The 26966-nt window shown below is 35.7% G+C and overlaps 1 protein-coding gene across 2 annotated transcripts in view; it reads left to right on the top strand.

Annotated features, from left to right (window-relative positions):
• SLCO1C1 (solute carrier organic anion transporter family member 1C1) overlaps nucleotides 1-21812 on the top strand; it is a 510734-nt gene extending 488922 nt beyond the window's left edge. For both annotated transcript variants that reach the window (XM_087442695.1, XM_004435431.3), the window contains 6 exons: nucleotides 3935-4130; nucleotides 8208-8373; nucleotides 11157-11341; nucleotides 14105-14169; nucleotides 19738-19855; nucleotides 21410-21812. In XM_087442695.1, coding sequence (XP_087298821.1) covers nucleotides 3935-4130; nucleotides 8208-8373; nucleotides 11157-11341; nucleotides 14105-14169; nucleotides 19738-19855; nucleotides 21410-21632 — 953 coding nt within the window. In that variant the 3' untranslated portion in view covers nucleotides 21633-21812. The remainder of the gene's footprint in view (nucleotides 1-3934; nucleotides 4131-8207; nucleotides 8374-11156; nucleotides 11342-14104; nucleotides 14170-19737; nucleotides 19856-21409) is intronic.
• The last annotated feature ends 5154 nt before the right edge of the window (nucleotides 21813-26966 follow it).

Here is a 26966-nt window from a genome sequence, read left to right as displayed (position 1 = left end):
CTTTGTTTAGGACAGTAACAAAGAATAGGTCTTTCATTTGAAGAAGTGTGCTGAAATAATAATAATAGTTAATAATAATATCATATATAATAATAATAAATTACTCTTAAATTTCTCTTAGCTTTCCTGGTATTTGGGTACATATGCATACTAAATTCAAAAGAAAATACATAAAATAAATTTAAACAAATTGCAGGTACTAGCATAAGTTACAGCTAATATTTCCCTTTGGGATATTTAGATGGTAAACATTTTAATATCAACACATTTTATGGTTACAAAAGACTGTAATGGAGAAATCCATGTGACATTTCTACCTCATTAAATGACTTAAAAATACCTAAGATGAAAGAAAGGACGCTTTGGGAGGCAAGAAGCACATCTCTTCTGATGTTCAGGAAATTCACCATCAACTTGGCCCAGCATGGACAGCTTATAAATCCTAGGGAGAACTAAGCCAACAATATACTTGAAATGTACTAGTGATCTTTTTTGGTATCATGTTATAATTTAGTTATCTTAAAATAGGAGAGTAAGCTATCCAGGAGAAATGTTATACAGTCATGTGCTACGTAATGATGTTTCAGTCAATGACGGTCTGCATTTATGATGGTGGTCTTACAAAATTTGTACCATATATATCATATCTAGGTTTGTGTAAGTACACTCTATGATGCTCACACAACAATGAAGTCACCTAATGATGCATTTCTCAGGACATATCCCTATTGTTAAGTGACACATGACTGTAAATGAATAAACTAATTCAGTAACACATTTTTATGGGAAACTGTCTATGCAAGGAACAAAGGATTTGATGGTGAGCACAGTTCTTGCCTTGAAGGTGAGATTGGAGGGTGAGAGATGCGAACCAGACAAGCTAATAGGTGATTGTGATAAGTACCAAGGCTGCTGCCTATGGGACTCTGTACAGGGGCCTTGGGCTGAAGGAGGAAAGGGGGCTCTAATGACCAACTTGTGCAACCTGGTGCCAGATGTGTCCCCTGGAGACACCATATGGCTGGTGGAGGCTGTGATAAGTGCTCTAGTTAGGGGAAGCCCAGAGTACTCTGGGAGAACAAACCTAATCTTGGAGTCAGAAAGAATTCTCTAGGAAAAGATGATGATACCTAAATCAAAAGCAAAGTATAAGGAGGTGTTAAAAGATGAAAGTGTGGGAACTGGGGTGGGAGTTTAGGAGGACGTTGTATCTGACAAAGCAAACATCTTGTGCAGAAAGGTGTGGACGCAAGAGAACATGGAACTTTCTGGAAGTTTCAAGAGAACACAAGCCTCCCAATGGAAGTCAATCAAGAGAGGATATTCCTATTTTTTAACAATCCTCAGTTAAAGGGAGCAATGCCCCTAGAATAATCCCATTTCAATTTTCAGGCTCTTTTAGGCTAGATTGGGGGGTGGGAAGGAGTCAATGGAATCCAGTAGAGTGTGGAGCTACAAAACAAAAGGTATCCTTTGTGCTTTGACTTTTTATGTCCCAGATTCTACTGGCACTTTACAAAATAAAAAGAAATTCTAAGCACATTCTCTAAAGGTTTCAGTTCAGAGCCTGGTTTTCAGAAGACATTTTTCCATAAACTGCTTTTGGGGATAGAATTAAGAGAGAATATAGGACCCCGTGTTCTTTTTGTGCTAGTCTTGGGTCTCTGAGAAGGAATTCAAAGTCAAGTACTATGCATATGTGTGTATAAAAATAGAGACTTAAATGATGTACATCAAATCCATGGCAGCACTTAGTTCTTGGGATGGAAGATAGAAGTGCCACTGGGAGAATCACTTTTATGTATCTCCATATTTTAAAACTCAGAAAAACTGGGAGAAAATATTAGCATTTATTAACTTGGGTTGTGAGTAGCAAGATTTGTTATATTATTTTCTAATGTCTGCTCTCTCTTTAAGAAAAATAACAGTCAGGTGCCTCCTAGCTGATGTTTGGCTCTTCAAGGCCAAATATCTCTGCCACTTGCCACACCCACAAACCTCAGTTCAGCTGGAGAAGCAAAAATTAGCATCTCCTCTTTTTTCATGTTATCATGAAATCACGTTTTCATGTTTGCTAATTTCATGATCACGCCGCCTTCAAGGTGGGCTGATTTCTGATGTGATCATTTTAATGTGAATGTATAGTCAAATCAAGAGATGAAACAAAATTTTCTTTTCTTATCATCTATCAATATGTAATGAAAACATTTCTAAAATAAAGTAACATCATAACTAGCCAAAGACCATTATATATTTGATATTTTAGATTCTATGAAGCTTAGGAGACTGAGTATACAAATATAAAAAGGGAAGAAAGAAAGGAAGAATGGAAGAAAGAAGGAAAGAAGGAAAGAAAGAGGGAAAGAAGAAAAGGAAAGGAAAGAACTAAGGATGTTAGCTTGCATCTCATTATCACTAAATGTCAGTGTTTTAAGTTTTTATTTAATAATGTAACATTGGGTTGTGAGTAGGAGATGTGGGTACTTGTGATTATTGTTCACCACCGCAGATGATGAGCTCATATTTGAATGTTGTCTTTTGGCCAGAGTTTCTACGAGATTTAGCCCTTCTGTTATTTGAAAGAAATGAGTTATCTCAAAACCTCAAGATAACATGGACATCGGTGATTGATAGGTAGACAATATGAGGAATAAATTCTAATTAGCAGAGAAGTTGTTTATTGTTGAATGCCAGATTGCTTTTCTCTAGAGTTATTTACCAATTTATCATCCAACCAACAGGGCACCAAAGAGCCGCTTTCTCTATCTTTCCTAACACAGAGCTGTTCCACTCCCCCTCCCAATATTTTCATCTTTGTAAATCTCTCAGATAGAAATGCTAATAATAACTTAATTGAATGATATTTTTGTGCCAGATATTGTGCCAAGAACTTTTCATGTAACTTAATAACTTCAACAACACTATTATTAGCTCCATATTATAAGTAAGGAGACAGGTTTAGAGAAGTTCAGAGAATTACCTGCAATTGCACAGCTATTAATTGGTGGAACTGAGATCCAAACCCAGGCAGTTAGGTCTCCGTAATCCAAGCTCTTAACTGCTTTGTTGGACTTCTTCCTAGTGTTGTTTTTAAGTCACATTTATTTGATTGCTAGTGAGGTTGCACATCTATTTATCCAGAATACTATCTCCCAAATCCCTTGAAGGAGAGACAGTATAACATAGTTGTTGAAAGCATGGGACTTCATATCAGACTCTCTGGATTCAAATCTGGTTTTACCACTTACTAAATAGGACAATGAGCAAATTGCTCTCTACAGTGAAGACACTAATATGCCTACCTCCTAAAGTTGTGGTGAAGAGTAAATGTGATGGATAATATATCAAATGCTTAGCTGAGTGGCTAGTACATCATAGGCAAATAATAAATATAAAAGTAGTCTAATAATACAGTGTTGTTGTTGTTAGGAAGTATATCAAACTAAGAGGCTAAGAAAGGCTGGATCAATAAAAACAAATTTTGTTTGAGCCAGAAAATAGACCAAGACTGTTTTTTATTCCCTGCATCCATGTATCTATTTTTCTTTTATGCACAACCTCAAAGAACATTAACAATCACCTAATTGCCACCTGATTGTACCTGTTAATCCTGAGATTAGACTAGAAGGACGTTGATTCATTGATTCATTCAGTGTTTATTAATTTCAAACCCTGTGCTAGACATTGTGTTAGGCAGAACTCTGAGTCTGTCAGTTGTGTTATCATGAATCTATAACCCAGACACTCATCAAAATCTCTTTATACGCATCAATAGATGATAGAATGAATATTTCTAAAACTTAAAATGACCAAGTAGTCAATAATATGTCACAAACTGTTATATAGTTTTGTATAATTCCTTAGAAAGTTTGTGTGAGTGCACTCAGATTTCTCTTAGCGATTCACAAAATGTTATACTTTTCTTGTTCCTCAGGGCTCATCAATATACCTGCAGTGGCCCTTGGAATATTCTCTGGGGGGATAGTTATGAAAAAATTCAGAATCAGTGTGTGTGGAGCTGCAAAACTCTACTTGGGATCATCTGTCTTTGGGTACCTCCTATTCCTGTCTCTGTTTGCATTGGGCTGTGAAAATTCTGATGTGGCAGGACTGACTGTCTCCTACCAAGGGTATGTTCACTGATTAAATAATCTGAGGGGATTGGCTTGTTGAATCAAATCAATTATTGACAGAGTTTCAAACTAAGATAATTCGATTTTAAGCATAACTATGGGAAGGGAATTATTGTTTTATTGTGGAATAGCTGACAATACTTATGACATGGAAGCTATCATTGTCACAAAAATCTGTTATCACCTTTGAATTTGAATGTCTTAGAGAAATATTAAAAATGCTAAACCCACATCTTACTTTAGGGAAGCAACCTGATAGAGGAAACTACAGACCTTAAATCTTGCCTCTGCCCATTCTTAGTGAAGTAATATTGTATGGATTATTTAATCTAATCTAGTCTCAATTTTCCCATTTTAAAAATAGAAATAATAACTTCCTTTTAAGGTTTGTAAAACTTAAGCAAGATAATATACATTAAAAGGATTAGCACTTGCCCGGCACAAAATAGATGTGCCATTCACAGAAACAATTGTATTTTTTTCTTTGAACACCTGGATAACCAGATGGTCTCTATGCCACCCTGCATAGTCTCTGTTGTACTCAAACCATGTGAAGTTTCAGAAGAGAATGGCTATCCCTCAACCTAGTGACCCACATGACAGCTCTCTTTAGCTCTTTGCGGTTGGTCAAGAGATTATTTATGTTCTCAGACCTCTGCCATTCCGTATGGGGTGGGTGATTAGCTTTCTTAGTTTCCAGAGTCTATCACTCTTCTACAAGGCTGGATCTTGAAGAAACTATTTTGCCCTTTCCCTTCAAAAGTCCTTGCCATCATCTGCCTCTGAACATGAGTTTCCAGAGGCAGCTCTCTTCATCCTTTCACCTATTTATACATTATTTGTTTAAAAAAATTATGGAGCTGCCACTGTGTGCCAGGCTGACTTCCCTGATTGCATCTGCCTGATTCCCTGAAACTCTGCTGTGGCCTAAACGCAAACACTCCTGATATGATGTTCTGTTTCATGCAGGTTCAGCTGCTTCTTGGTTCTTGCTTGCTCTCCAGCTCTCTTCCTATGCTTCCTTCCATGCTTTTCTCTCTGTCTTGTCTCTATGTTTCAGTCTCCATCACCTTCCTTAACCTAGTTTCCCCTGCTGCTAAATGAACAACAGTTATACTTTTTGCCATCTAAAATGTCCAGGAAAATTCGCGAATGCAAAGTTCATATACTGCTGCTCCTGGGACTTATCATAGCAATGTTAGACTTAACTGAGTAGAGCGTTGCCTTGGTAACCATCAGCAATGTAGATTAAGAGCGTTAGTTGTAAACAGAAATGGCAAAGGTTCTGGAGAGAGTAGAAGCCCTGTGCTATCTTTAACTGTTCCTATGATCCTCGTGGTGGATGGACAATGGTAAAGTACTTTGTACTTTGTAATTTACAAAAAGCCTTAACTTTTATTGTCTCACTTGTATCCTCAGAACACCTTCATGAGGTAAGTTTTATTATCCTCATTTGAAGGAAACTGAGTTTGGAAAGGTCAGTTAGCTTCCTTAAACTATAATATTCTTTCTACAACCTCATGCTGTCTCTAAGCCAAAACCAAGCACATAAACAGACAACAGCAGCAAACTTTTGAGGTTCACATAAAAGTTTACTCACATAATAAAAGATTAAATATTCTCAAACAAATGAAAGATAATTTATTCATTGTGTGAGTACTAGCCATTGAAAGCAGTCACCTTGAAAGACTATAACTGCATTGCAATAATGTTATCATTGTTTAAAACATTCTAAAACTCCTCTTTTGAAATTGCTTTCCATATTTTTTAGAATATTCTCAACAATGGCAAATATTTAACCTTCAAGAGTAGCTTTGTTACTGGAAGCAGCCGAAAGAAATGGTAATATTGCTGGGAAAATCTCTTGCCTGCCAGCGTGACTATTTTGAAAGAAAAATCTCACTTGAGTGTAAACATTCTGGCATATTTGATAAAACTCATCTTATAATTAAAATTTTAAACAACAACTCCACTGTCAACACATCCTTCATAAAATGTGTATGCAATTAATTTCTGCTTCAAGATTGCCGTAGATGATAAATTTAACTTACTTTCAGGAATATAAAATAATTGGCTTATGAAATACAACATGCTTCCCAGGAGTTATCCTGCATTGCTTTGTTCCACAAGGCTGTTTTGATTCTGGACATTCAACAGGAACACTGTAGACAAGCTTTAGATATGGTAATGGAAGGAACGTTTCTTCTGCAATAATGAGAATAAGTCCGATATGAGACAAGAATTTAGAATCAAGAGGCCTGGAAGGGTTCTACTTCCATTTGTCACTAATGAATGGTGTGAATTTGAGCAACTATCCACTCACTTTGGACCTGACTTTCCTGATCTGCCAAATGAGAAGTTGGCACAGATCACCCCCAAACTTTTTTTCAGCTCTAACTTTCTATGATCTCAGCCCTATGGTATCCACAGTGGCCTGATTCTTGGCTTTCAAAGGTACATATTTATACTTTCAGATACTACCCAATGGTGTTAGTTAACAATCAATGCCTTATGGAAGAGAATAGGATGAAACGTTTCTATGTGACTTCTCAGGAGGCCTAGTTAAATACCCTTTCACTCTGTTTGGAGACATCTCAGAGGTCTTTTGTTTTTATTTTTGAGGTGACCAAATCCATAGCAGTTCTGTTAGATGAACTATTACATCGATTAAGAAATTAGGATTGCAATCATTATAGGAAATAGCTCTCAGACAGGGGCCAAGAGACTTATTCTTTCTCCAAAATAGAATACCAGTTTTATTTGATTGATTGACTTACCAGAAATCTTGTTTCTTAGCCTACTACATACCAGAAATTGTTCTTGGTGCTGGAGATACAGAAGTGAAGTGAATAAAACAGATAGTTCTTGCCTTCACTGAGTGTACATCTCATTGTATGTTTTTTTGTTTTAAGTCCCTCAAGTACTTTCGTAAAAAAAAAAGCAACAAAATAGGGGGAGGGGAATAACCAAATAAATAAAATGGGAGAGAAAAAAGGTGAATTAGGAAGGGCCAATGGATGGCAAATAAGGAGCAGATAGAAGAAACATATCATTGTATCCATCCCTCCTTAGAGGAATAGAGGGATGTGAATAGTGCAAGGAGGATAAGAGTAGAGGATTAGGCAGTTCAGGTGAAAGGAAGAAATAGAAGCAAGAGAGAAGGAATTCTGAGGGGAAGACAAGAGAAAATGAGAGAGAGCAACAGAGAGGGAGAGAAAAGAGAGAAGACAATAGAAATTACATAAAGTAACTTAAAAAAACCCAGCTCCTTGGGAGCAAATATTGTCTCATTCATGTTTGGAAGTATCTTCCCTCCTCCCAAAGCTAGCATTTAGCAGACTTCCAATAAAATTTTATGAATATTGAATGCGTAATTCATTGAAATAGCATGTGAAATCACGTCAGGATGGATGATATAAGATATGGAAGGGCTCCATACAGCAGAAGGATATGTGGGAGACAGAAAAGTAAGATGAACTGGCAATGCATTTGTTAGTAAGACATACTCAAGTAGGATGTGTAGCCCCTACACTTATTGAAGGTGTGTTGAAATAATGTTGACTGGTCAGCTATTTTTTCTTTCACCACGCCATTAGCAATGCCCGTTCCACTGATGCTCAGACAACAATTCTGAAGGAAATTTACACACACACACACACACACACACACACACACACACAGAGCCTTCAATGCATTTAAGTAATGATGTCATACATTGCTCTAAATGTTTACTTTACTTTTCTGCCTTGTTATCCATTTTCATACACCTTTGTGTAGAAATATATTAGAAGATCCTAAAGGCGGTAGACGTTAGTAAAAGCCATAAGCCAAGAACTGAATATTGTGTGAAGTCATAAACCTCTGAAGATAACTTTAAAGAGAAAGCTGTTTAATAGTTTAATAGTGGATTCACATTTAACGATCAGTAGCTGGCATTTCTGATGACAGTTGTGTATCCAAAAGACAAACTTTGTTGGCAATGCCACTTATATCACTCAAGAACATTGATTTTTTAAAATATTAGGGTGCTGCCTGCTAAGAGGTAATATTTTATACTGTCACATTTCTTTTCAGAACCAAACCTGTCTCTTATCATGAACGAGCTCTCTTGTCAAATTGCAACTTAAGATGCAAATGTTCAGAGACAAAATGGGAACCCATGTGTGGTGAAGATGGAATCACATATGCATCGGCTTGTCTGGCTGGTTGTCAAACCTCCGCCAGGAGTGGAAACACTATTGTAAGAAATCTTCTCTAAAGTGTATGACCATAGGCCTGCTTTAATAAGTAACTACACTACTCTATGGGGGCTCAGAGACCAACCCAGCCACAGACCACGCTGGTAGGAACACTGCCTCTTAATCTGCCCTACTTCTTTTGTGTGGAGACAGGAAATAGAACCATCACTAGTGGAACTAGAATTGTTGAAAGAATTAGGGTAAGAATTAGAATCGTGAAACAGGTTGGAGGAACTTCGTAATTACGTTGTCTAGTTCTCTCATTTTGCTTATAAGGAATATTAGCTCTGAATGAGAAAGTCTCAGCCATAAGGTCATCTAATAAGATTTGCTTTGGGATCCAAGTCTCCTGACCCCAAGATCAGTGGTCCTTGGAGGTTTTAGGGGCAGGACAAATAGAGGCCAGTGTTAGGAAGTCTAGCCCAAGAGATCTAGACCGAGGGGATCAGGAATCCGATTGTGAGGTAGGATGATGGTTCTGGGACAGCTCTGCCTGAGAAATCAAGCCAATTTGTGTAATAATGAAAACAGTAAGCAGGTGGCCAGAATGAAGAGTTTTTGTAGGGTAGAAGATGAGGTTGGAAATATAGGTAGGAAACCAAGTGTGAAGGATATTATATACTTCAATCATTAACAGACTCATCCCGCTAATCATACATTTACATTCCTGTCCCAAACATGGACTCTTCCTTACACCTGCTGTGTATATGGCACAGTGGTCAGACTGCTTCCTACTTGTGGCTGATGAAGTCTGCCTGTATTTGACAGTCCTAAAGGGCTGAAAATCAAACCACACATGTATTTACACATGCTTATCAAATAGATAAGAAGGCATAGGCAAGCATTTCTGCAGACACAGAGTAATGCTTGTTGATTTTCTCTCTGTTTATTGTTATTTTGACATTTTATTCAGAGCAGAAAAGATTGGTCTCTAGCAACAGTGGATAAGACTATCCATGCATCTGAAATCTGAGTTTTCACCCTCCCTCCCTTTTCTTCCTTCTTTCTTTTCTTTCTTTTTTTTTTTTTTTCTTTCAGTCACTACTCTTTTGCCCAAACTGCTTGAAAGTTTTTCTTTTTTTGCCGGGAGCTAACATCTATTGCCAATCTTCCTCTTCTTTTTCCCCTCCCCAGTACATAGTTGTATATTCTACCTGTAAGTTCTTCTAGTTCTTCTATGTGAGCTGCTGCCAGAACATGGCTACTGACAGACGAAGGATGTGGTTCCACGCCTGGGAACTGAACCTGGGCCTGTGAAGCAGAGCGCACTGACCTTTAACTGCTAGACCATCAGGGCTGGCCCTTGGAATTTTTTCTTAACTAGAGCTTCCATTTATTGAAGACATTGCATGCCAGGGACTAAGAAATGTGCTTTAAAAGCAAAATTTCATTTAAACATCATGGTTCTCAAGTAATTGAGTGTTATTTTACTTATTTTCCTCATATAAGGACTGAGGCACTGAGATGCAAAGGACTTACCTTCTTTAAACACATGTCTAGTGAGAGGCAGAGTGAAGATTCAAGAGGTTTTTACCTGAAATTAAAAAAAAAAAAACTATATTGCTACTCTTCCTTGAAAAAGAAATGCCAGCTTTATTTCATTATCTAAAAATTCACAAACTCTTCTGTGATAGAAATGATAACTCATTATATACACATTCATACATGAAATTTACAGAAATAAACTGATAAGGGATATAAAAGTTGCCTCTCTATCTAAAGTTTAGTTGAGTTTTATTCATCAAGATTTTTTTTTCTAGTAACCACTATAAATTCTGTCATATCCTCAAACTGTGCCCATTTATTTAACAGATTTTCATTTAGTGCCTAAAAGGAGGATCTATTTTAGGCCCTAGATGTACAGTGATGACAAAGCAGACGGTTCTGTCAGAGGTTACATTCTAGTGGGGATATATGATTTAAAAGTAAATGATTATATAATATTCCAATAGGTAGTAATGAGCACTGTGAGGAAAAATGTTAGGATAAAAGGAGGGAGAGATGGGGCTATTATTTTGAATGGGTGGTCATGGAAGCTCTCTAATGAAATATCTGAGCAGAGACCTGAAGCATGTGTCCCAGCCACGTAGATGTATAGGAGAAAAGCTACCCAGCAGAGGAAACAGCATGGCCACGAGGCCTGGGTGGACTCACCATGTTTGAGGGTTGCCAAGGGTAGAGCGGGAACCCATGTGTGTGACTGAAGCAGAGGGAGAGAGGGCAGATCATTGAGTGGTGAGATCAGAGTGGGATCCAGGAGCTACATCATAGACAGTGTGTAAGCCGCTATAAGGATTTGGGATTTTATATACGTATAATGAGAAGCTATTAGAAGATTGAGAATAGATATGCAATCTGACTGCCATTTTTAAAGGCTTACTTTGATTACTGTGTGGAAAACAGACTATAGCTGGATACGAGTAGAAACAGGTTGAGCATGAAGAGACCACTGCAATAATCAAGGCAAGAAAAAATGGTGGCTTAGACTTGGAAGTGGTAGAGAAGGAGATAAGGTATGGTTGGATTAGGCAGGATTTGCTGGGAGATTGTTCTGTAGGATCAGTAGTTTGTAGACCAGCCATCTGTTTTTTGGGTAATGAAATGTTGTATCTTTATAGATTTCACTCTGCTTGATATACCCTAACATAGAAAATAAAAGAATATTTTCCCCATTGTTTATATAATGCATGTATACTGTACTACAAAGTCTTTTTAAGTAAATATTTATCTTTAATTTTATTTAAATGTTACCTCAATAATTGGACTTTTCCCTATTGTGTTACAGATATTTTATAACTGCACCTGTGTGGGAATTGCAGCCTCTAAATCAGGAAATTCCTCAGGCATGGTGGGCAGATGTCAGAAAGATAATGGATGTCCCAAGATGTTTCTGTATTTCCTTGTAATTTCAGTCATCACATCCTATACTTTATCCCTGGGTGGCATACCTGGATACATATTGCTTCTGAGGTGAACATGATTCTCCCCACCCCAATTGTAATAGGAGACATACTATAATGATCTAGGTCAGGGATTTCAAATTCTGTTCTGTGGAATCATCATGACTGCTTATAGCTCTCTGAGGGAACTTGTCCCACATCTTTGTTTCACTTTTATACCTTTCCCACTTTAGGTTTTTATACAAAAATGTGATTGAATAGAAGTTTTCCTATTTAAAAATGTTTGCAAACCGTGGGTCTAGAGAGCAATGTTAGTGCCTTACATCACTGTAGCCACTCAAGAAGTACAGTATAATATTTCAAATTTTTATATTAGCTAGTATAGACAAAATGTGTTTTAGATTAAACATAATTTTACCAAATTAAGAGTGATACAACTTCTAAGACACTGTAAAGGCTCATCTAATACCACAATGTTTTGCACTTATTATTATTATTTATTTTTTTGCTGAGGAAGATTTGCCCTGTGCTAGCATCCATTGCCAATCTTCCTCTTCTTTTTGCTGAGGAAGATTCACCCTGAGCTGACTTCTGTGCCAATCTTCCTCTATTTTGTATGTGGGTCACTGCCACAGCATGGCCACCGATGAGTGGGTGGTTCTGAACCCAAGCCACTGAGGCAGAGCACGCCGAACTTAACCACTAGGCCACGGGGTCGGCCTCCCTGCACTTATTATTTTAATATATAAGTTATTACTTTTTCTATATAGTCTTTCCCTGGCTGGAATTATCTGTGGGAGGATTTCACGGCTATTGAGTCAACTGAGAATCCTAAGCCATGAATATCATGTCAATGACTTCAAACATTTTTGCTTATAAAACCCTAAGAGAATTTTAAAAGCTTTGTACCCTCTTGCATATTTTTAAGTGGACATCTAAAACTTTTTTTTATCATAAGTTTAAATAGTAACTAAGCATTGATTTCTAGTATATTGTAAATATTTCTATTTAAAAATATAGCAATTTTAAATGTCACTCTTTTAAATGTAATAATAAGATCTAAAGAACAGTGATTAGATAAACATCACCTAATTTAAAGTTATATGAAAAGATCTTTAACAGTAAAAAATGTTACCTATCTCTTTCTTCTCCTAAACTTATATCTTCATTCAACTTCCCTATAGGCTTTTCTTCTATTGTAATATAATTTATACTTGAACTTTTTTTTTTTTTTGGTGAGGAAGATCAGCCCTGTGCTAACATCTGCCAATCCTCCTCTTTTTTTTGCTGAGGAAGACTGGGCCTGTGCTAACATCCATGCCCATCTTCCTCCACTTTATATGGGATGCAGCCACAGCATGGCTTGCCAAGCGGTGCATCAGTGCACACCCGGGATCTGACCCGGCGAACCCCGGGCCACTGCAGCAGAGCATGTGCACTTAAGTGCTTGTGCCACCGGGCCGGCCCTATACTTGAACATTTTTTATTGACTGTCCTAGCATATATATCTCTATAAAAAACTCTATATAATTTCAAATTTTAAAATATTAGTTTTGTAGCCAAGATTCTCAGTAATAAAATTTTCTTCCTCATTGAATTAGCTTTGCAAATATTACTATTATAAAATTGATCAAAAAAACCTAAAAATATTACAAATTTTGATAAAATTTTAAACATGAAAAATCAAATTTTGCTGGAAGCCAGTGTTTTCTGAGATAGATTAGGTGATTTTTAAACTAATTCATATATCCAAGGAAGAATAAGTTTTTCTAAAATTAGGCTAATAAAAGATATTGTATACATCTTTAGCTTCCTGTAGTTTATATCATGGAAATTGATTAGGGAAGATAAACAAAAAAATAGGACCTAACATCCACAAATCTGTTATTCACAAAAGGGCTTAAGGAAAACATGAGATATTTGTGTTGAAAATGGGAACATGGGTTTGACACGATGGGAAAGTGTTGCCCCAGAGTTCTCAGATCAGGATTGTTCTTCATGAGTGGCTACTTCTTCCGCATCTTCCTAATACTGGGCCAAGTGAAAACTGAGGCTACTGGAGGCAGATTTCCTTACCACCAGTCCTTCAAATGAACCGTGCTGTATTTTGATGTCAGAAGGAGATATCCTTGGATTGAAGTAGAAAAGTTGTAATTCTTGCCTCTTTTAAAGCAGAGATTAAATAATATTATACATATGAAGAACTTAGTACCATGGTTAGCACTCAAGAGTTATTATATATCATCGTGATTATTACTATTAAGATCCACAGGCTAATCAAAGCTATACAGTCATATTAAGGATACTCTTGTTATTTTAGATGTTCTTGTGCTTTTGGTCAGGTCCCTACTATTTAGCAAGAACTCTTAGCATGCCACAGTAATGGTAATTGTATCAACTCTGATCAATATCATCATGTGCTTTTAGAACAAAAGCCACAAAAACTACTTATAGGTTATCAATCATGCATTGTGGCTTCAAATTCTTGAAATTTCTTAGAAATTTGGGCTTTCTTTTCCTGTGAGAATTTGTTAATTTGTTGATTAAACTTATGATTTTACTTTACCCGACACGGTTTGAATATGTCATGTAGGGGTGATTTACCTTCTAAAAATATTAACTGTATATATTAACTATAAACTCCTTGATGCATGTAATGGGACATGGCTTTTATATAATTTGCCTTCCCTATGCTGGGAGACTAGTGGGTTCTCCATAAATGCTACTTGAATTCTAACATCATTTCATGTGTGTGAAGTAGATTATCACTGGCATTACTGTTTGTTTTAATGAACTATATATTTTTTTATAACAGTGCCTTTGTTGTCTTTAGGTGCATTAAGCCACAACTTAAGTCTTTTGCTCTGGGTATCTACACCTTAGCAATAAGAGTCTTTGGTAAGTATAATCTGTGCTTTAATCATGGTAGCCATCACCAGTGATTTTTGAATACTTTTCTAAATATTTTTATAGAATTATCACACATAACTAAATGATAAAGGTGGTCAGGTCCCTATTCTTTTTATTTTCTTCCTTCCTTCATTTCTACCTTCCCTCTCTCCTTTCTTTGACCTCCCTTCCTTTGTTCCAGAAACATTTTTTATTTTTTTTTTGTGAGGAAGATCAGCGCTGAGCTAACATCCATGCCAATCCTCCTCTTTTTGCTGAGGAAGACTGGCCCTGGGCTAACATCTGTGCCCATCTTCCTCCACTTTATGTGGGATGCCACCACAGCATGGCTTGACAAGCGGTGCGTCAGTGTGCATCAGGGATCCGAGCCATGCCACCAGCAGCAGAGTGTGGGCACTTAACCGCCGCACTACAGGGCGGCCCCTGTTCCAGAAATATTTACTGAGAGTCAGTGCTGTGCCTGAGGTATAATAAAGTGACTTTGTGAGAGTAATGACATTTTTTGTTTAACAATCTTGTCTCTTCTAACACTGTTCTATTGTCAAAAAATCCATTGCTATTATGGGAGAGCCCTCTGAGAAGAAAGCAAAAATGAATCAGTAAGAAAGGCTGAAGGCTAAATATAATTTTTTCAGTTATTAAAATGGAAGGAATTCTTTTAAGCTACTCTCAATGCTAGGATATGTCATTTGGTAGAAAGATAAGATCATTTAAACAATCAAAGCAGTATGGATTTGAGTTCATGACTTTTTTTTGTGAGGAAGATTAGCCCTGAGCTAATATCTAATGGCAATCCTCCTCTATTTGCTGAGGAACACTGGCCCTGGGCTAACTTCCATGCCCATCTTCCTCTACTTTATATGGGATGCCGCCACAGCATGGCTTGACTAGCGGTGCGTGGGTTCGTGCCCAGGAGCCAAACCCATGAACCCTGGTCCGCTGAAGTGGAGTGTGCGCAGTTAACTTCTACTCCACCGGGCCAGCCCCAATGACTTTTTAAAATATAATTGGAATGTTTTTTCTGACTACCAGATTTTTCAATATGCATTAGTTAAAACGCATGGAAAACAGAGCGAATGACTCAGATGAGGTTTCTGTCCTAAAGAGTATATTCTAAAGAAGAACGTGAAACAATTGTAAATCTTCCTCTGTAATTTGACAGAAAATAACTACCTGGGAGAAAAACAAACTCAGAGCTTAGAAATATCTGAAAATAAAGATGGGTTACACAGATCGTGATATAAAATCAGTATATATGAAGTATATATTGTATATATATACATATACTCCTGATAAAATTGGGGAAACAACAAAAATGGAGATTTATGCCATCATGACTGGTTTTAATTTTATAATATAAAACCAGAGATGATCTAGAAAAATGTTAACTTGTTGAGCCTGAAGTAGCCCGGCTGGAATTAGTCTCTCTCTCTCTCTGTCTTTGGGAATATAGTTGTAACCTACAGTGTGAAAAAGGTTTTAAGTAAAAGAAATGATTCATAAAATTGATTCCATAAAAATAAAAATATACTTGAAAATGACAAAAATATGATAAGCAAAGTCAAAAGGCAAATAACACACTGGTAACAATTTTTTTTTTCAATTTATATAGCAGACAAGTGGCTAATATCCCTATTATAAAGAGAGCTCCTAAGTATTGAGAACAAAAAGACCAAGAACCAAATAGAAAAATGGGTAAAAGATATGAACAGCTATTTCATGGAAAAAAAAATGTAAATGCCTCTTAACATATAAAAAGATGGTCAAACACTCTCATAATAAGAAGAGTACAAAATAAAACGACACTGAGATACTGGTATTTACATATCAGATTGGCAAATTACCAAATGTTGTCTGCAGTGTATGAGAAAACAGATACACCTACACATTGCTGTTGAGAAAACGGTACCATTTCTGGGGAGGGTTATATGGCAATAACTAACAAAATTATATGGAGACTTATCTTTTGACCTAGCAATCCCGCTTCTAGGAACTGACGCCAAAAATTTGCTAGCAAAAGTATGAACTAAGTCTAATCTTATGGATTAGTCTAATCTTATGAATAAGTCTAATCATTGTGGCATTATTTATAATAGCAGAAGACTGCAAGCAGTCTAAATGTCCATCAGTATGAGACTGGTTGAATAAACTATAGTAAACCCACAAAATGGAATACTATGCAGCTGTAAGGACAAATGGGGAAAAATCTCTCTTTAATGTTACCAAGTGTATTAATCAGCTCTGTCTGCCGTAACAAAACAACATGGTTGGGGGGCTTAAACAACAGAAAGTTATTTTTTCATAGTTCTGAAGTTTGGAATGTCCAAGATCAACATGCCAACAGGATTGGTGTCTGGTGAGACCTCTCTTTCTAGCTTGTAGATGGCCATCTCCTCACTGTGCCCTCAGATGGCCTTTCCTCTGTGTGAGAGAGAGAGAGACAGAGAGAGAGAGACAGAGAGAAAGAGAGAGAGAGGGAGGGAGGGAGAGGGAGAGAGGGAGAGAGAGAGAGAGAGATCTCTGAAGTTTCTTCCTCTTCTTATAAGGACACCAGTCCTATTGGATTAGGGCCACATCCCTATGACCTCATTTAACTTTAATTATCTCCTTAATTACTCTGTCTCCACATGCAGTCACATTGGGGGTTAAGGCTTCAACATATGAATTTTGGAGGGACACTATTCAGTCTATAATACCAAGAGATCCCTAGGATATGCTATTAAGTGAAAGGAAGCAAAATGAAGAACAGTGTTTATATTATGATGCATTTGGTGTAAGTAAGGAAAGGCAGAAATATTATACACACACACAAAGGTATTTGCTCTTATTTAAAAGAAAAAACAGTGGAAGCATAAACTAGAAATTAATAGGAAAAAAGTTTACTTGTTAGAGAAGAAAGGAAAGAGAGAAGAGAAAACAGGATGGAAATCAGACTTTGTAAATGTAACTATTATATAATTTTTAATTTGAAATCATACAAAATTTTTATGTAATTGAAAAACAAATTAAAAGAACAAAGGAAAGTGTTAAACAAACTGAAACTAGCTGTATACCATATAGGTGGAATAACCATACAAAAAAAACTTTAGGTGACTTAAAAGGATAGAATTATTACCAAATCCCCAGAGCTTCACCACATTTTATAGTCTTATCATTAATACTAATTTTGGCATTGTTATATTGAAACTGTTATATATTTTAATGTAAAGTAAATAAGATTATGTTGATATTATTAGGAATCAATATTTTCAGCATAATAAAAGCATAAAATAGTTTAAATAAAACCCATTAATTTAAATTTAAAATGTCAAAATGAATTCATCAAATGAATAAAATAATGTGTATTTTATAGCTCTGTCTCCTAAAAAATCTAGAATCTATGTAACCCAGGAGAAATGAAAACCAATAGCACTCAGTCTGTGACATCTAAATATCATTTTTTGATAAAGGAACCATAGTACCTTGGAGAAATGACCAATTCAAAGTCTCAGGTAGAAATGCATAAAATGATTATGGAACAACTGTTTGTGCTGGAAAGTAAGAAATCTATTAAAGGCTAATAGGGATATGTCAAGAGGACACAGCACCAATTTTTGAGGAGCTTGGCCTAAGGTGAGATAATTTTAAAATTTAATGATAATGAATAATAATAGCTGCAGTGTATGGAAATATACTGAATTTATAAAAGACAGGAATTCATAATGATACTTAAATAATTTTGAAGGACACTAGGACACCAACTCATTATACTTAAAATTGATAACATTAAAGAATTGAGCATTTATCCTGCCTTTCCTCTATTAACTATATTTCAAAGTAACCAAATAGTCATGAAGGAAAATTCTCTTTTAGAGAAATATCCTAAGTAATTTAAACACGAGGAATAATATAATATCTTAAACCCCTGTTTTGCAACCTCGTCAACATTTGCTAAAAGCTATCGGTGAAAGTTGACAAAAAACTTCATAATGGAGGGTATGGCCTGAGCCTCAGATCCATTTAATATCACTAAGAGTGGCAAGCAGACAGCATGTGCCTCCTGCTGGGACACGCAGAACCACCTGGGCTATTTTCCTATCTAAAAGAAATTGAACCTGGGGCCAGCCTGATGGTGTAGTGGTTAAGTTCACATATTCCACTTTGGCAGCCCAAGGTTGAAGGGTTCGGATCCCAGGCATGGAACTACACACCGCTCATCAAGCCATGCTGTCGGGGGGTCCTACATACAAAATAGAGGAAGACTAGCACAGATGTTAGCTCAGCAACAATCTTCCTAAAGCGGAAAAAAAAAAAAAAAGGAGGATTGGCAACAGAAGAAAAAGAAATTGAACCTGAGTCTAGCCAAGAGCTAACTACCAGGTTATTGGAAAAATGGAGGATAAGAAAACAAATTAAACAATGTTGTGTGGAAGCAATCAGTCAAATTCAGACTGTGGCACGTTCTACAGGACAAATGTCTTTCCTCAAAAATCATTACTATGAAAAAAAGTTGAGAAGGGAGCAGACATAAAGATCCATCAACTAAATGTAATATGTTTACCTGCTTTGAAACCGGATTAGAATAAACCAGCTCTAAAACAATGCCTTAAAGACATTCAGAAAAGTTGGAATATGGACTAGATTTCAGATAAGACTCAAGAATTATTATAAAATGTGTTGTATTGAGTAGCATAGTGGTTATGTTTTTAAAATGTCATCAGTTCGAGATGCATACTGAAATACACGTAAGGGAAATGACATGAAGTCTGAGATTTCTCTTCAAATAGTCCTCAAAAAAAAAGTTTTGGAGGGCGGGGTTTGGCTGGAGATAGATGACACAAGAAGGGCAAAATATTAATAATTGTGCAAGTTAGTGATGGTACATGAGAGGTCACTATATCACCCTCTCTAATTTTGTGAGTGTTTGAAAATTTGCCATTATGAAAATCTTAAAACATATACGGAAAATGGCAAGCATTTAGAATTTTTGGCCTGTCTTCACGTTATTAAGAGCAATATAAAGGTACTTATCACCTAAATGTCTTTAAGTGGTAAATTATTTAGTTGAAAAAAACTATATATATATAAACTTGTTTAAGACACCAAATAATGCAAATTGACTGTTAGATATATTTATCTATGTGCTTTTCTTGTTTATGGGATTTAATGCAAAATAGAAACAGCTAGTTCTTTCTGGAATCTAGAATCCTTCTCTTTCTGGTACAGAGAGAGAGACACTCTTACAAATGGACATTTCCTTTATAAATGTAAATTTCCCTTACAAATGGGAAATTTATTTTCTGTCTTCAGAGCTTCTTCCGTGTCTTCTATTTGTCAAAATAATCAGCTCAAAATAATCTTCATACCAGAGGCATATTTTGGGGTGACATATTCTGGCTTCCTGCAGATGCCCTGCTATTGCCAAAGCAGTAATTTTTTGCACTGAAAGTAAGTGGTTCCAAATAAGCATTATCGGATACCCAAAAAGATGTGCATATAATTTTTAGCAATTTATAATTGCTGGAAGTGCATATATAATTTAGCATATATAGTAGCAATTATTTGTTTTTCTCACAGCAGGAATCCCAGCTCCCGTATATTTTGGAGTTTTGATTGACACTTCATGTCTCAAATGGGGATTTAAAAGATGTGGAAGTAGAGGATCCTGCAGATTATATGATTCAAATGCTTTTAGGTACCGTATCAAACTCATTCCCACATCTCACTGCTGCAGCATCCCAGGTTTGCACCATGTAGTTGGCACTAATAATTCCTCATGTAGTTTTACTGCTTCTAAGGAAAAGGGTAGTCTAACCAAGAAGTATGTTCTGTTTTACAGAATAATGCTATTATTATTTAATTACTTGGCAAAATGTTTCATTTTTTTCCCCATTCCTAATCTTGACTCCCATTTTAAATGAGTAATCATTTAAAAAAAAAAATGACCTAAGATTTCAGAATAGAGTAGAATTTTGCAAGTTTATGCACACAAGTGAATAATTCCCTGGAACTTAGAAGCATTTAAATTTAGGTCACATTTTGGATTTAATTCCATTCTTTTTCAAACTGAGCCAAACTGTCCCATTTACGTCAGATATAATCCCCTGGGCAAGGGTTGGATTTGGCTCTAAATCTGTCCTGCTTTTATTGCCAAATTGATGTTCAATTATTCCAGTACTTGAAATGCATAAAAGTAAAAGGTTTTCTCTGTGTCTGTGAGTGTGTATGCCTCTGAGGGGCATGGCTTTCTCACTATGGTATCATTCAGTTCAATTCATCCAACGTTTAGTCCCCTTATTGCTTAAATCAATGCTTCAATGGCTTAAAAGCAAGAAGGGTTTTTTAGATTTACAATCTGAGCATTTTCTGGAGAAATAAACTTGGTGCTGAACTGTGTAAGTTGCAAGTTGGATGTGAACGGAACCGACCCTCTCAAATAAGTTTGGTTTAATAGGCTTTGATGTTATGTGAGAAATTTATTTTGGTCTTCGAATGGGACCTGATCTGTGAGTAGAATTTGCACTTTACTTACATTGGCTAAGGCTGTATTCACTTGAATGTAAAGACAACGTAACTCAATCAGAGACTGACAGTGTGTGTACAAGGTGACCAGCATGAATCATTCAACCTGTCCTTCCAGACCTTCGTGTCTTGGGATGGAATGTGGAACTAAAGGCTTCTTATGGAAGAAACTGATTTAAACCTCTGGTTTATTCTTAAGTCATTCTACTCTACTGAGAGCTCTGATTCCCCGTTAATATTGCTTCTTGAGCTTTTCCTGTAGAAGTGATTTGGGGCAAGTTTCGAGGGTGGGGTAAGCACATAATTTATCTTTCAAACTGGACACTGTTGAGAGTGAAAGGGGGCCCTATTAAAAACTACAGTGGGACAACACTAGCATAAGCTGAGATTGTTCTGGGCAAACAGGGATATGGTCACCTGGGCTAAGGAAGTAATTTACAGAGAGGATGGAACTGATTATATAATTAGTTGTAACTGAAAATGATGGTACTACCTAAAAATTGTTTTATATTGGCATACCGCCTTCAATAGTCTGGCATATGTTTATGGAAAGGCCTTTGATAGCCACTGAATCTGCATGCTTAAAGAAAACTATCCTCATGATGGTTTTATTAATATTGATTGATTTCACTGATATTGATATTGGTTGAATGATATTACCTTCCTTTCATATTTTATTTAAAGTTGGATAGTTAAAATAATTAAGATATATTCTCTCTTCTTCTAGACACATATATCTGGGACTAACTATGATGCTGGGCACGATGTCCATTTTCCTAAGCATTGCAGTACTTTTCATTTTAAAGAAAAATTATGTTTCAAAACATAGAAGCTTCTTAACCAAGAAGGAAGGAACAATGGTGTCTCCAAGAATTAGGAAGGAAAATTGTACTACAAGTGATCATTTGCTGCAACCCAACTACTGGCCAGGCAAGGAAACACGGCTTTAGAAAAATGATGACTTGAGGCCATGTTTTCTAATTTCTGGAAATTCTGCAAACAAATAAATTTTAATCAAAGGGGTTTTTAATGTGTAAATGCTTTCTCCTTTCAAAAAATTTCTACTTTGTTTTTGATCCTAGGTATTAGATAATGTACCTGATAACAAATACAATCAATCATATTATAGAAGACGTAGATGATAAAGTTGATCTTAAACCTTTTAATTTATATACAAATTCCTTATATTATTTACTCGTTCTGTTTAATTTTGCTTTGTACCTATTAATATATTAGCTGTATTCCTAGTAGAACAATTGTCCCTATAGTTTAATGGCTATGTGCAGAGTAATTTCTAAGCTGAGATGCTTGTCTAGGATAAGAGAGTAGCGTTAAAAAATTAAACCACTTCTTGGTCTCCTTCAAATATCACTTTAATGATGATGTTAGGATGGAGTCAGTACATGTAGAGGAAGATTTCATTTTAAGCTCTTCCTTTCTTTTGAGATACAACAATTGAGATAGAAATGTATAGTGGCAAATCATCTTGGGGGATTCAAATTTTGGATTATTAGCTCTTCTACCTTTCATTACATGTGCTTTATGTATGATATTTTAAGTGACCGTGGTTGTAAAGTAATAAAATTAATATTAACATGCTTTATTGTCCTTCTGTGAATTCAATGGATTAAAAAATATTGTTAAATACAACACTGTCCATATTTTAATATATGTGAGCAGCTCCCAGCTTATGCATGTAATGTGGTCCTAAAACATATTTGAAGGTTGAATTTCTGAAAGTCTACAATAAACTGAGGTGTTATAAAGGAATGCAGAGTGATGGGGTGAGTGATGATGTAGTTCCTTTTGGTATTCTCCTTGGCACCCATCACAGGGCCTAAGGGCTTCTGGGCAGTGGCTGCCGCTGGTACGGCCTTTCAGATAGCTTTCTGTTTCTCTGCAACCAAAACAGTCAAGTTAGGCATTTCCTCTTCGCTGGCTTCCTGGTGATCCTCTGACGAGGTATAGCAGGTTCAGCAGTCTACCATCTTTAATCTTCAGTTCTATCACGTACTATGGTTTTCTCCCACACCACAGCTGCACAAGAGGGGCCTGGCCCTCCCAAGGAAAACAGACTTAAGGTATAGTCCACCTCAGTGGACTCTTGGAGTTGTACCACAATTCTTAGCAGCCTTTACAACAAGCAAAACAAAAAGGACACTCCCAACAGGGAGTCTTTTTGAGGTGTTTCTTGAAGCCTAGGTCCAACAAAAAGATCCAACTCAAAAATGCAGTAGGCTTACCCACAGAGTAGAAGAATCAAATAGCCCAAACAAAATGGTTTACAGTCTTTTAATTTTTCCCTTATATACCAGTCCTGAGAATATGAATGGAAAAAACCAGAGATGGAAAATTTGAGATGGAGAGCAGAGAAAATATCCTTTAAATATATATTAATTTTGTCATTTTATTCGAATTGGTGATGCAAGATTATTTTATATTTTACTATTTTTTAATATTAACATTAAAAAAATAAAAAATGAAAACAGACATATTTTGTTTCCAGCAGGCCTATTTCAGACCTGCTGCTGCTGTACTAACTTGTGAGCAGGAATTCTTTTTGTCATCTCAATATCAGTCTTACCCATAACAAATATTTACTGAATGGGTGAGTGAGTACACTTGTCAAGAGTTTTCTTTGTAGAGATGTAATTAAAATTCAAGTTCCTCATCCTGTTTCCCACATCCTCTTTACTTTTCAAAGCTTTTTGTAGCAATATCCTGAAAAATAACTTCTTTGCAAGTAAATTTCTAAACAGAATCCTGTCCAATTGACTCATGAATAACTTGAAAAATGAAGATTGGTGTAAAGGATGATTAAATATTTTTTTCATGAAAGCACTGAACATCAATGAAAAGGAAGCATATTTTTATGCTTAACCATTAATTCAACAGTGGAATTATATACACTAAAATCAGTTGTATGGCATATGAGGGCATCATTTAATGGGAAATTGAATTTATTAAAAGGAACCTTGATATTTTAGATGAGTAAATTCATCTGACAGAAGTAAGCAGGCTTTTTATGCCTCAGAAAGCACAATTAATATTTTTTTTTCACAAACCAAACCCCATTTCAGAGATCAAAAAAATTCCCTCAGCTCGAGGGCCAAATATTAGAGGTAAGGCCTTGAGTGACATATGGGATCCAACAATTGCTCCACATTCAATGGACCACTTGATTCGCTTATTCAACAGCCATGTCCCCTAGAGGTGACCAGCACCTCAAATGCACATCTGATTCACTATAATCTTCAGACAGGTAACGCTCAGGAATATCATTTTATAAATGGGGTAACTTAAATTGGATTAAATGACTTGTGCAAGGTAGAGGCAGTCAAACTAATGCTGGGTTCTTCCATTACACCATAATGCCTCTAAAGCTGGTAATAAAAACAAACAGGGGCTGGCCCCATGGCGTAGTGGTTAAGTTTCATGCGCTCTGCTTCAGTGGCCTGGATTCACAGGTTTGGATCCTGGGCGTGGACCTACACCATGCGCCAGCCATGCTGTGGCAGCAACCCACATATAAAAGTGGGTAAGATTGGCAACAGACATTAGCTCAGGGATGATCATCCTCAGCAGAAAAAAAAAACAATCTGAAACTTCTAAAGATGGCAGGAAGAACTTTTGTGACCATTAGCATTTAAGAAATCTCCACTTAAATATTACATATTTATACACTCATACATAAAGGGAGATTGAAAGAATAAATTGACTATACCATATACTTGAGAAGAATAATTTTTGTAATTTTTATAACAACTATTAACTATAACAATTAATATTAAGAACTCTAATATACTGAGTGATTTAGATACATTATTTTAATTTCAAAAATCAAAGTAACTCTATGTGTTAGGTATAATTACTGATATTTTCAGAGGAAGAAACTGAAGCTTAGAGAGTTTTAGTGACTTGTCCAAAACCAACAAGTTCTAGTAGTTGGTAAAGCCAAGATTTACATTGAGGTTTATCAGATTCAAACAGCCACGTTATGCCTGTATTAATCTATATCCTAAATTGCTGTCTTCCACTAACTTCGTTAAAAGTCAATTTTGTAACATCTACATTAGAAAAGTTTTAAAATACTAAAACATGCACATGGTTAAAAAAAATTCAAATGGCACCAAGTGATTTAAAATGAGAAGTAACAGTCGTCCGCCCACCTTCACTTCTCTTCCTCAAAGGCAGTTTCTTCTAACCAGTTTGGTCTGTTGGTTTTTCTGATAGTCACTTCCATATTGTTCAATAATATGCACATACTTTCTTGACATTAACTTGGGGCAACGTCTATCCACTCTCCGATAGATCAGGACTAATGTAAATTACTCGTCCTCTGTCGTTTTCCTCCTGTAATCTGTACAGAATAAGGTCACTATTCCGAGTTCCTCAAATATCACATCCATACCTCCATTTCCTGATCAATAAACATTAACAGGATCATATGTTTCCCCACTTTATGAAATTAGGATCTTAGAGCTCCCTCCCGTCCCTCCATGTCTCCAAAATCTTTCCCATTCCCTCTTTCTGTTAACTGTACCTTTACTTTTTCATTATCAAGAATGATAACATTTTTAGTCAGCTCTGTAACCATTAGATCTAGGAAAACCCTGAATGGTTATGATTAAGATTGACGCCATCTACTGTTGAAGCCATGAAATCCCACTCACTATCAAAAAAAAGAATGAAAAAGAGAGAGGAAAAATACATTCAATGAGGACCTACTATGAATTAGGCATGAAAGACACCTTAACATATGTAAATATTAATGTATGATGCAAAAAACTGTTTTATGTTCGAATAATTCTGGAATATTCTGAGTTAATGATAACTCATACGACTGCAGAATCTCTCATATTCTTTTTTATTTTATTTTACTTTTTATTAGTTTTGTTATTGCGGTAACATTGGTTTATAATATTGTATAAATTTCAGATGTATATCATTCTACTTCTATTTCTGCATAGATTACATCATGTTCACCACCCAAATACTAATTACAATCCGTCACCACACACATGTGCTCACATTCTTTAATATCATGATATACATTACCAAGCTCCTAAGGGGATGCGTATCTCAAACTTATTTGGCATTAAATCTACTTTTTTATTAACAAATCTTTGACCTAACAAATTTTCAATACAATGTATTTGGAAAACACAATTTTATCCTTCCCCTTTTTAAGTTTTTTGCCAACCTTGTCAGCTTCTGGTATCAGGATTATGCAGTTTTAAAAGATTAACTAGAAAACTAGTTTTTAGTGTTCTGGAAAAGATTTTATAGCATAGGAATTATCTATTCCTTTCATATTTGAAAGAATGTTTTTAGTCGTTTGAAGAAATAATACCTTGAAAAGTTTTTGATTGGTTATTGTAGCTTATTTTAAACATCTGTTTACTGATTCAACTTTCAAAGTTTGTGTTTTTTCTACAAAAATCTTCCAGATTTTTAAAAGATATTTTTAATTTTATAAACAGAGCAATTAAGCTTATATTTATTATTATACTCTTTTCCAATTCCTAATTTTGTGTACTTGGGTTTGTCTTTTTTGTATATTATGCTTGTCAGGGACTTACTTCATTGGACTTTTAAAAGAAATGGCTTTTGGATTCTGTTTCCCTGACCAAATTGATTAATATTTATGTTTAATTACTTTTTTCTTTTGTTTTCTTTAGGTATACTTTAAAAAAATCTTTACCTAAATTCTTGATTTGTAGGCTTCTGACTGTATGCCCTGGCTTAGTAATGAAAACATTAGTATGCTTTAATGTACAACTTTGTTTATAATCCAAAACGTTTGCCGTTCTGCAGTACCATTGTTTCCCTAATTGTTTACAAATGGATTCTCGATTTTCTATTTGATTCAAAATTCCTGTTTGCTCTAAAAGGAGAATGATTTAAAATTTCCCTGTGTTTGGATATTTCAATTTAAACTTGTCTTCTAATTTTTAGATTAAACACATTTGTAATTAGGGAATGTAGCCTATTCAGTCTATCCTTTTAGAAATTTATTGAAGGTTTAAGCCAAAGAAATCATCGATTTGTGAAAATGTTCAGATTTTGAAAATAAGGTATGTTCATTGATTATAGAGGACAATGCTAGATATATATTTACCAAATCAAACCAATTAATTATACTATTCACATCTTTTGACACTCATTTTCTTTCCTGTTTTCTCTTTCAAGACTTGAGTGTAATAGTATGTTAAAATCTCCCAATTATGATTAAGTATTTGTGAATTACTTTCATTTTTAAAACAGTTTTCATTTGTAGAATT

This window comes from Ceratotherium simum, chromosome 17, assembly GCF_057802395.1.
Source record: "Ceratotherium simum simum isolate JZ-2026a chromosome 17, ASM5780239v1, whole genome shotgun sequence".
Classification (NCBI taxonomy): domain Eukaryota; kingdom Metazoa; phylum Chordata; class Mammalia; order Perissodactyla; family Rhinocerotidae; genus Ceratotherium; species Ceratotherium simum.
The sequence above is the reverse complement of the archived record's forward strand: the minus strand, read 5'-3'. Positions and strand labels throughout refer to the sequence as shown.